Genomic DNA, 11,581 nt, shown 5'->3' with positions numbered 1-11,581 from the left:
CACCCAACCGTTAAGAGTCGTCAAGTAACTTTACGTGCATTTTTGGGGAATGTGCGAAGAAGTTGGAAGACCATGAGAAAACCCACACAAGCGGGAAGAACAAACAGCAAACTCCCAACAAGAAGGCCAGAGCTGAGATTCGAACTTTGAACCTCAGAGCTGTGTGGCAGGAGTGCTAAAACCTAAACCCCCACCGTGCTGCCCATGAACTAATATATTTACATAATATTATAAAATAGAGGATTACTTCACTAATTCCTTTTATTAACAAAAAATACAATTTCAAATGCATAGCATTACAAGAATTAAAGAGTGTTTAGAATTGTAGTTTGTAATCAACAAGTTTACAAGCATCGTAAGAGATGCTTCTTTATTTACAGTACGTGCAGCTACTGTAGGCCCTACAATGTAGGGAAAAGAAAATCTTGCAACTGCAAGTTCAATCATTGAAACTTTCTGACTTTTAGTTGTATTATCTTTGTAAATGCAAAATATTTGATAGAGCTCTTGTATTGACTCACATTAGATGGTGCCGGTGTACAAAATCTTGTGGCCAGTGAGTGTATTTAAAAGACCACCACTGGATACTGCTGTAAAATAGTATCTTATGTACTTGTATACACTTGTGTGTTATGATGTGTGTGTGTGTGGTTGTTTTTTTTAATATATCTGTACAGCAAAAATAATGTGAGCAATATAATTGTTGTTTTATCTATTAAGTGGATATAGTGAACGGTCACTATATCAAATAATGATTTCAGGTGCTTCCGTGTAATATCTTGATTTTTGTACCTAGGAATCATACTGCTTTTCTGCTCTTATTTTAAGGGCTGTCCTCACTAGTATTGACATGTTCGTGCAAGGTACAGTCCCCTCCAAGAATATTGGAACGGCAAGGTTTTGTTTTTGTTGTACTGGATACTGAAGACATTTAGGTTTCAGATTAAAAGATGAAATGAATATGAGGCAAGAGCTCAACAGTCCAGCTTGTATTTCATGGTGTTTACATCTTGATGTGTTAAAAAAAACACACACACAAGACAGCGATCATTTTGTTTGAAGCCTCCCACTTGTCAAGAGTGCAAAAGTATTGAAACAGACCTTATTAAAGTGATTAACAGTTATGACTCGGTGCCGTCACCCTTATTTGCGATAACTACATCAAGCCTGCGACTTGTTGACTTCACCTGGCTCTTGCATTCGTTATTTGAAATGCTTTTTCAGGACTTTACTACAGCCTCTTTTCAGTTCTTGTTTGTTCCAAGGGGTTTCTCCCTTCAATCTCCTCTTAAATAGGTGAAATAAATCAATGCTCTATTGGGTTAAGATCCAGTGATTGAGTTCCCCCTGTCCTTTGTTTCAGTGGCAGTGCGCTTTGTGTCTTTGTGTTGTGGCACGTTGAAGCTTCTCCCGATTAGTTTGGATGCATCTTTGGGTGTTTCTTCACTGCTCTTAGAATGTTTCTGTCATCAGCTGCTGTTGAAACTGTTGGCCGACCTGGTCAATGTCTGTTGCCTCGGTACACAAATTTAGTTTCTTTCTTTTTAGGACATTCCAAATTGCAGTATTGGCTCTGCCCAATGTTTGTGGAGTAGCTCTGACCGTTTTTCCCCTCTCATTTTCAAAACGGTTTGCTTTTCTCACACAGGCTACCTTTTGGTTGTCGTGTTTGCTGATTAGCAAATGCAGTTTTCATAGGTGAAACCAAAGCCACTTGAGCAACGACAAACACCCATCAGTCACATGTAAAACATTTGCTCACTTGAAAAGTGGGGGGCTTCAAACAAAAGGTGCTGTGTCTTCAGTCTAGATTGAAATGCCATTAAATAAAAGCTGGAATCCTAAACTTTTGTCTCATTTTCATCTTTTGGTTTGAAACTCACATGTTGTTACTCGCCAACCAAAACAAAGGACTTCACTTTGCTGTCCCAAACCTTTCTGACGCATCTAGGACTCACATTGAAAACCTCCCTTCCTGTTGACTTGTGTGTGTGGTATTGCAAGTGACCACGAAGGCATCTGCTACATGACGTCATGTAAAGTTGAGGTCATCGTGAGCAGCTATCTTGGGAAAGGCAGCTGCGCTACTACCGGCTTGTCTATATAACAGGCTTTTTACTGTTGCACATTTCCTTCTCTGTTCAGTGGACAAATGTTGTGAAGTGCTCATGAATAAAACTGGTCTTTGTATATATTTCTTGGCACTCATTCTCAAAGTTTTTGTGTGCTTATTAATTGCACGTACATCCATCGATTATCTGAGTGATTTATCCTCACATTTCTATTTGAACCAGTAGATGTATTGACCAAGTCATGGACATAACACCTGATTTTTAATTTGGGCATTCACTGTCTGGTTAGGGAACCAGAAGGCGTGCTAAAAGTTCTGAAACAATGAACAGTCATGAACGTGTAGACTGTTCACAAGCGATCAAATGAAGTTCATTGTGCATTCTAGGTTCATCTCGAAGTTTCCCTGTAAAGCCTAATATCCTGAACCGTTTGCGAGGAGTGTGTTTCCCTCCTCGCAGTTTGGAGGTTTATTTCCTGCTCAGAGGCATCAACATTATGTATGTCTTTTAAGTCCCCAAGATAATTTTCCTAATGAGAGATCAGTCATGGATTTTAGCAAAGGATAAATCAAGTTACATGTACTAGCCAGTTCAATTTTTTCTCATGCCATACTGGTGTGAAATTACTTGCAATTGTGATAAATATTTGTTACAGTGAGGCCAATACAGTCTGTAAATGACGTGTCTTATTGTGTTTTGTATTTTTTAATTTTTAATTTAAAACTATAAGTAGAAAATACCAATTGCTGGTTGGTTTTCAGAGACAAGTGTGTGATATTCAGCCAACAACCAGCCGTGAACGTGATGAGACAATAGGGGGCAGTAATAGATTCCAGATGCCGTTAAATTTCCACGTAAGAAGAAGAAGAACGGAAGACAAGCTGCAGCTTCTGTCACAACAGGGTTGTCAGGGGCCACTTGTGTTCTGTACCTGTACTGTGAAACGGGTCCATCTCAGAGGACGACAGCCTCATTGGAGATAAACGACACCAGTGTCATCATGTTCGAGAATTTCAGAGAAAGACTTCACATGGTGCAACAGGATTTAACGACGGGGTTTGTCTGATTTGCGTAGCATTTCTTAGATTTTCTGTTACATGTTCCTGAAGTATCAGGAAGTAGACTACGCGCGTATTAGTTGCGATCAAAATGAGCTGGCATTCCATTAAATACCACGAAGCAAAGTTGACTAGAAGTAGCCTCAAGTCACCGAGGAGCCGTTATCTTGGTTTCCTGAGCATGTTAAAAAAATAAAGCTTTGAAAACGGCAAACTTTCACGAATGATTGGGTGCGTTTATGTCATTTGCGTTTTCGCTTTAGGACGCAAAATTTGGGCTGTTTTAGTTGGTGTGCGCCATTCCTGATAATTGCTCTCAGCTGACGATCATGTGACGTCGGGTAAAGGAGGTTTAGCAGAATGGAGCCGTACATAGTTTGCGGGTAAATGCGAACAAATTCCTATTGCCATGGAAGTGTGTTTCAACAGGAATATTATCGCGAAAGACATTAAGGAATGTAACACGTATGTATTACACACAGCAGCAGTGCCCAGATTCCCAAATATGCCCCCGGACTAGTCTTTCGCAACCTTTATTGAGTCAGGGCACCACCAAACAAAGATGTACCAAAAAAAAAAAAAAAAAATTGCACACACTAAGTATGTACATTCTGCCATCTAGTGGAACGGCATTAATTTGCCTGTCACTATACAATGCTGACATAGAATACATTACATTCTCGTAAATTTGAATCAATTAAGTGAAGTTGGATACACACCTGATGAGGAAAAAGTGAGGAATCACTGCTCGAGGGGCAGCGAGTGGCACTTTTCAAAACAGTTATCTGGGGCCTTGCATGGCTTTCATACTAAAGTACGGCCTATGGCCAAATGCAGGAAACGTCACATGCATAAAAATATCTCAATGCATGAATTAGTGCGTACGCATGAATCCAAGCACGTTTGTTGCGTACATGTCAATCAATGTGGAAATATTGGAGTACCAGAGCCCTCTCCACGCCCCCTTTATACTGTAGATGCAAATGACTATAAACAGGGCCAGGCAATCGGAATAATCACTCTGCGTGACCAAACGATCACATTTCAAGGCATGAATGAATCACCAATGAAAAAAGAGAAATGTACCCAAATGTGAGATACAGTACTGGTTAATGTAGACGAGGTCTCTCTGTGCGGCCTGATACCAAGAGGCCGGGCTGCGGATCGGTGGTTGGGGAACGCTGCTTTTGGAGATTAAAATGTCCTGGAAAGTAATTTCAACAGTGGTGTAATACAGTATCACAAGAAGACAAAGTCATTCTCCCAACGCATCCTAGACCAGCGGTTCTCAACCTTTTTTCATTGTTATACCACCCTGTGAAATATTTTTTTCAGCTAAGTAACCCCTAACCAGCACAAAGCATTTTTAATGGAAAGAAAAGTGGAGCGCTGAGCCATCAGTGTTTGATTTATTAAGTGTTGAAACTCCATTTTTAGTGGTACCTCTAGAACTATTTGGAAATAAAAATATATTTTAAAAAAAGACAAAGAATTATATTCAACATTTGTGCATGTAAAATTGTATCTCAGTATAGATTTGTTCTCAACAAGAAATCATTCACTTAATTTTAATGAAAAACAGAAATTTATCATGGAAAATTGCTCGCTAATTTGTATAATACTTTATTCTTTCACTGAATAAAGTGGCAGTAAGAGGGCCACAAGGGATGAGGATTCGAAGAGCCCCAGAAAATCCTGTATTTAATTCATGGCATTGAAGAGTTGTGACCCAAATCGGTAAATTATATCGTACACGATGAATGCAATATAACTATTATAATAACTGTGATACATGTATAAAATATATAAGAACCAAATGTTGTGATAATCTCTCTGTTGAGACTATAGGTGTGAGATAATTCATTTGGTTTTCCTCCAAACAGCTTGAAAACACTTGGAGATAAATCAAAAGAATCCAAAAGCAGCAGCAGCAGCAGCAGGAGGAGGTCCAGGTCAGTTCACTTTGGTGTCAAATGCTTTTCTCCAACCTTGTACCCGCAAAAGAAATAAGCGTAGTGCAACAATATACGAATACAACCCTTTGGTAATGATACAGTTTGATTCAGAAGTTTACACGAATGCATCCTGAACAAGAGCAATAATTACGTACCTTGTTCTTTTCCTTGTTCTGGGCATTTTATCCTTATGAGGAAACTGCGACCTTGTATTTCGTCCATAGGTACATGTGGAATTATAAAAACTGTTAAGTGCTGTTTTAAAACACAATATGTGTACAGCCGACTGGGTGTCGAACTATCAAGCCGCGCATGCCCTAAAAACCTGGAAACGTGTTTACTGTATGCTTGAAATCGGGCGGAGCACTCATGCATATGTCACATAGTTTGTAATTTAGATAGGGGGACTCAACCTGTGTGGTTCATTAATCAAAGCTGGCTTGATTACAGTAATGGTCTATCTCATCACTTATGTCACAACACAACATCAAATCACTGGGCTGACATGATCCGTTCTTTGAAGTTTTCTCAGTAAGAGATAAACGATAAATATCCATTGAGATTTTAAACCTCACGTATTTATGCCGAGCCGGTTTATGACGCTGTTAACTTTTACATATCTTGTTCCTTGCTCAGGTATGAAGAAAGTCTTCCTCATTTCAGTGCTGGACTCGACATCCTCAGCAGGTACACGCAGACCGTCAGACCGACGGTACTGTATGATTTGGGCCGACAGTATAAAATGTGTTTTTTGCAGGTATGAGGAGAGTTGGTTTCTGCTTCACAAAAAAACAAAAGACTGTGCTCAGGTCGCAGAGGTATGTTCAGTCCTACTCTATTTCTTTTTCACATATGACTAAATATTACTTCGTTAACTTGTTTTGAGAGGGGAAACACTTTCACTGCATTCAGTCGATGGTCATGCTCATAACATCCGTGTTGGAGAGGATACTTCACATGTAGTCATGAAAACACCGTGCCTTGTCTGATGAAGGTTTTTGGAAACTGACGCTGACTGACAAATTCGAGATGGAGGGTGCTAATTGTTCACAGTGGTCTGGTCTGTCGCTGAGTAGTTTTGCTCCTCTCTGTGGCTTTGTTTAGGCCATTGACGGGGACGTGGTGATGCTGTCGGCGCACTGGGAGAAGAGACGATCAGCGCTGACACAACTACAGGAACAACTACAAAGCTTGCCCGCCTTCATCTGCGAACTTGATGCCATCACTGCGTCAATAGGTGCCACGTGCCCATGGAAATCCGTTCAATGTTCTGACACGCTTAAGTACTTTTGCGCTCTAGTTGTCTTTCGAGTGTGCAGATCTGTCACACAGCAGTGGAAGGAGGGAGGGAAAGCAAACTTGACTCAATGTCTTAGGAGCGAGGACAAAAAGCATGATTCTGCTGACTGTGTGTTATGCTAACATAACAAGTGAAATGACACAATTCTACAAATTGATATCTAGCAGTTCACCAGCAGTGCCCGTGGTGCACAAATGCCAGCTAGTGAAAAGTTTTTAGCCTCATTCATGACATGTAATTGTTCTACTAGTATGTCAAAGTGATCCATCCATTCATTTTTATCTTATCCTCCCTTTCGTGCAGGAATGTCAATTGGTAGTGGAAAAAAAAATTCTAGTAAGACATACCGGGAATCGTTCTTCTAGTTTGTGGAATTGTCTAACTAGTGCCTCAAGAGCATACGAGTACATGGACTGTACGATGGTTATCGAATAAATGCTCAAACGTATTCCCAAAGCTGTTTTGGGTCAGGGCCCTCTATGCTCTTTTGCTTTTTCAAATTTTCCTCAATCAGAATAAACATGAAGGGAAATTTCAATAATGAAGTAATAAATGAAAAAAGCACTGTGTGTTGGAAGGGACAATGTGCATGAAGGAAAATTACTCTTCTACACGTGAAAATATCAAGCTCATTTTGTGCATAGTTCCACGCTGGTTGAAGAACGTCCGTGCGTGTGCGTGTGTGTATGAGCAGCTCATCTGGAAGGTGACTTTGAGGAGATGGAGAGCAGGCTGGTCTTCTTGGAGACACTATGTTGTCAGTGTGAACAGCAGACACTCAAGCAGCATCATATGGACCAGCTGGAAGTCTACAAGAAAAAAAAGAGGTCGCTGCTCCGTCACCTGCTTCTTGTCTTTTCTATTCAATGTCTTGATAGGAACTACTGCGCTGAAGTACATCGCTGATGAGCTCATACTTCCAACTTGGTCTTCCGAATGCATTCACTGAAGTTGTGTTGATAACAAACCTGTCGATGGCCTCGCTCAATAATAAACAATTAAAACGTCAACATATCAAAATCGCTTCAGGAGGAAACTTTCCTTTGTGCTGATTTCAGCTTTTTCCATTGCTCTTTTTTCACTTTGATTAAGCAAAACTCATCTGTTTTTAATGAGAACCTTTCTGTTTGTCTTTTTTTACAGTCGAGAACTGGAGGCACTGGAAGGTGAGCTGCATTTTTATTTATTTATTTATTTTATTGTTTTGGCCCAGACATGGCCACCGCCTATGTCCAGTGGCTACATAGTCATTACTGGAGTATTTTTGATGAAATGGAGCAAAACATAAACAGAACCGAAGGGGGCGTAAATCTCCCTTTGACTATGTGGTAGTGTTTTAGGAAGATTTCTGTATTGTGGAGGAAACTGTTGCACATACTGTGACCAAAGGCTCCTTGTTTCTATTCCCAGAAAAGTACTGGAGTACTTTTGAGCATCAGTAAAAGCCGTTCAAGTCTACCGTGCTAACAGCCAGCTCCAAAATTTTGACCATTTATACAATCTAATGAAATCCAATAGAAGAACCGGGAAGAAAAAAAAATGGTCAGTTCGGTTTTGAGTGACACTGTCACAGTGATGTTATTTTAACAGGACGCTTATTGAAGTAAAAACGAGCGTAACAATCTTTATGAAGGTCAAGCTTATTTATTGTATTGCTCTGCTCATTTTGGACGGTGAAAGTGGCCATAATGTTGGGGCTGTTTGTTCCCTCTCGACAACTGTGACAGGTGAAATGAAATTCCATACAATGCATGAAGAGTGTTAGTCCTTTGTATCATAAAATGAACACTGTTGATAACGATGGTGTGTTTCCCTGTTTGTAGTGGATCTGAACGCAGAACATGCTCAGAAACTTTCCAAGCTTGAGCTTGCACGGCAGCAGAAATTGAGAGAACGACAGAAAGTGTATGAAGAAGCCTTTAACCAAGACTTAGAGAAGTACCGCTCCACTGGATATCTTCAGCCCAGAGGTGAACATTTTATGGCTGAGCACTCTTGAGTTGCATGTTTTATGTGCCCAAACGGATGGCCCGCATTGCTTAAGAGTTGGCCGTGTGTGTGTGTGTGTGTGTGTGTGTGTGTGTGCGTGTGTGTGTATACGACTGAAGAACCAACAGAAGCAGATGCGATCGTTCTGGATCAGATGGCTGTAACCAACCTTTCGGACCAGGAGGCGTTGGATGATTTCCTGAACTCTGGCGATGACCTCACTTCTGGATCATCACTCACCTCGGGTCAGTCAGTTCCTCTGAAGAACTAATAACAGTTACAGAGCAGATCTAGAAAATTGTAGTTGTTAAAATGCACAAGGGGCATAAAAAGACTCCCCGAAACGAGGCTGTGATGCACTCTGCAACGAGCATTTCAAACAGCACTTATGGATTTTAAAGCTGTGCTCATTTTTCCAGACCTGCAACTTTATCTTATGGTTTCTCATACTGCACGTACAATACATACTTGCAGATTTCAACAAAGTCATCTAAGAATCATGCAGTAATGGATAACTAGCAGAACAGTCTCCCATTGAGTGTGATTAATTGTACTTGTCGTCTCAAACAGGTCCAGACCTCAAGACCGGCTCATTGGAATCCTTAAGCAGCCCACTGAGCCAAGTCCCTGACCTAGAAAACCACTCGTCAGACAGGGACTCTGAATGTGTTCAAGACGACGGCGACCTCAGTGAGTCCAGTGATGAGCCCGTGGTGCAATTGGATGAGGAGGATGTTCAACCGGACATGACCTTGGTTGGCCTGCGGGATCCTGACCCAGTCAGAAGCTCTGATGACAGTGACTCTCCAGGAGACGTGCCCTGTGGGTAACCGGCAACCTTAGCCCTTGAGATGTCTCGAGGGTTAAACACTCTACCGAACATTTCTTGCCCCAACTTGGACTTGGTACAACACGCAGAGCCAACACAGGTCATCTTTTTCGATTTTTATTTATTTTTTTAATCCCCCAAAACAATGCAATAGACAAATCAAAAATGCATCAAATGAATGCTGGGCATGTCATTTATCTGTGGATGTGTTTTTTGGTGTGATGCAAAATACATTAACGGTAACCACCGCCACGTTAAAAAAAAAAAAGAAAGCAGAAAAGCAAGGACTAATATGAAGCAGCAGTTAACCCTCTTGTGAATGAAAGCTGAGTGGAGCATATCAAACTGACCGCCAATTGAAACATTCTTTAATAAGGAACCAAATATGCTGCCATGGACCTGCATGTCCTGAATATGTTGTCAAATGTTCAGTTTAACATTTTATTTCATGGCTAAATACGTCCCCATATCAGTTTATTTCAACCTTGTTTCCTTCTGTGAACGCTCTTGTAACAAATTGACTGAATCTATTTGCACTTGGTTTTGCTACAGCGGGTTTGACATGGCTGACAATTCGCAAACAAGACAATCCTTGTACTCATGTTCATGAGAAAAAAAAAGAAGTCATTTTCCATTTGTTTTAAAGCAGTATGCAAGAGAGGGATACATACAAAACTATTTCTCTGAATTATGGGGCGTGGAGTCGGGTTAATGATGCTCTAAAGCAAAAATACTTTAATTTAAATATTTCATTTTTAATAAAGCATAAGCATCAACAGCCGTATTCTGACACAGGCCAAATTTTAAAACAATCTCGCAGTTCCATATTATTGTGTGCATGCAGGATTTGTTTGTTTAACATGTTCAAGTTGAGCCATTGAATTATTTTTGAAGGTTTTGCTATTTTGTTCTCAGATAAAGCTAAATGGGTTAATAGCTTTTAGTCAAAAGAGCCCTTCATATTTTAGAATCCGCTTTGCTTTTTGCGCGTGCGTAGACAACGTTTTAAGAATAACAACGTTGTCTTGTTCCCACAGTGAGAAATTTGAGACACGTGCAGTGTTTCCCTTCCTGATAGTACGCCAATTTCAACACGTTTGCTAACTGATTGCAGAGTGAAACTTGTGAAATCAGTGTTATTATAAACAAATAATTAATATTTAAAATGTTGTACAGCTCAAATTATACACATGTATTTGTGGCCCACTGTAACTTCTACTCGGCGGCGCCCGACTTCTTCTTCTTTGTGGTACCCCAACAAATTGGTCGCCGGACAATCACAGGGTAGATATTGTGAAACAATCATTCACAGTCACATTTACACTTGTGGACAATTTAAAACGCCTCCATAAACCTAAGAAACATGTTTTGGAAATGTGGAGAGAAAGCCCGTGCAAGCACAACAGCACCGTGCAAACTCCACTTAGAAGAACCGAGCCTGGATTCAAACCCCCAGTCTCAGAACTGTGAGGCAGATGTGACGTCCACTTGACCCACCAACACATCGAATCTGTTTTCATTTCTTGAACTAAATGTATATATTGATGAAAAATGTACAGTATTCAATTTACACAATGACAGCAAGCACATTTGATCTTTGATTCTGCATCTTCCAAAAAGATTGTTCATCATGTCTTGTATGTTGTTAGAGCACTGTGACCTAATGCCGGGTGTCTGACTTGCTTGAAGGTTGCACTGAATGTTTCGACTTGACCTTACGCTGTTTTATTGAGCACCTTTCATCATTTTGTTGAACATAAACTGTGGCACAATTTGTAAAGCACACTTTGGATGCATTCTGCTAATAAGCCAGGAATTAAATTACTGAAAAATATTGAGTCTGTCAAGTGGACATGTATTTGTGTGTGTGTGTGTGTGTGTGTGTGTGTGTGTGTTTGTGTTACTCACCAGCTATGATATTAATCAAAGCTGCAAATCCACTCGAGCAATATTTAAAATCCTACTTTTTCAAATGTGATGTATTTTGGTATTTCATAGATTATTTCATTTGCATACGGTGTTGTTAATGTACTAAGAGCTGTTTTTAATCCATATTTATTTGCCCCTTTCATGTCACTAAATACAATAACTCATTTGGTCACTTCAAGTCAGTTTCCATCCATCCATTCATTTTTCGATCCGCTTATCCTCACAAGGGTCGCGGGCGTGCTGGAGCCTATCCCAGCTGTCTTCGGGCAGTAGGTGGGGACACCCTGAACCGGTTGTCGGCCAATCGCGGTGCACACAGAGACGAACAACCATCCGTGCTCGCACTCACACCTAGCGACAATGTAGGGTGTTCCATTAACCTACGGTGCATGTTTTTGCAATGTGGGAGAAAACAGGAATACCCGGAGAAAACACACCGGGACGCGGGG

The 11,581-nt window shown here is 40.5% G+C and overlaps 1 protein-coding gene across 1 annotated transcript; it reads left to right on the top strand.

The window, feature by feature from the left end:
* The first annotated feature begins 2,961 nt into the window (after positions 1–2,961).
* On the top strand, positions 2,962–11,037 carry dtnbp1a (dystrobrevin binding protein 1a). Its single transcript, XM_086114189.1, has 10 exons — positions 2,962–3,128; positions 5,014–5,082; positions 5,722–5,772; positions 5,843–5,903; positions 6,190–6,322; positions 7,080–7,212; positions 7,529–7,551; positions 8,209–8,355; positions 8,494–8,619; positions 8,945–11,037. The coding sequence occupies exons 1-10, from the start codon at positions 3,073–3,075 to the stop codon at positions 9,202–9,204; spliced, it is 1,059 nt and encodes a 352-aa protein (XP_085970315.1). The 5' UTR covers positions 2,962–3,072; the 3' UTR covers positions 9,205–11,037.
* Positions 11,038–11,581: the final 544 nt, after the last annotated feature.

Source organism: Hippocampus guttulatus, chromosome 6, assembly GCF_054856545.1.
Source record: "Hippocampus guttulatus isolate MCC_2025c chromosome 6, RoL_Hgut_1.0, whole genome shotgun sequence".
Lineage (NCBI taxonomy): Eukaryota > Metazoa > Chordata > Actinopteri > Syngnathiformes > Syngnathidae > Hippocampus > Hippocampus guttulatus.
The sequence above is the reverse complement of the archived record's forward strand: the minus strand, read 5'-3'. Positions and strand labels throughout refer to the sequence as shown.

What these genes read in the sequence shown, in the direction of transcription:
- dtnbp1a (XM_086114189.1), top strand. Translation starts at nt 3,073, where the DNA reads ATGTTCGAGAATTTCAGAGAAAGACTTCACATGGTGCAACAGGATTTA. An exon ending in CAACAGGATTTAACGACGGG is followed by an intron (nt 3,129 to 5,013) that starts GTTTGTCTGATT and finishes TCCTCCAAACAG; the next exon opens with CTTGAAAACACTTGGAGATA. An exon ending in AGCAGCAGGAGGAGGTCCAG is followed by an intron (nt 5,083 to 5,721) that starts GTCAGTTCACTT and finishes TTCCTTGCTCAG; the next exon opens with GTATGAAGAAAGTCTTCCTC.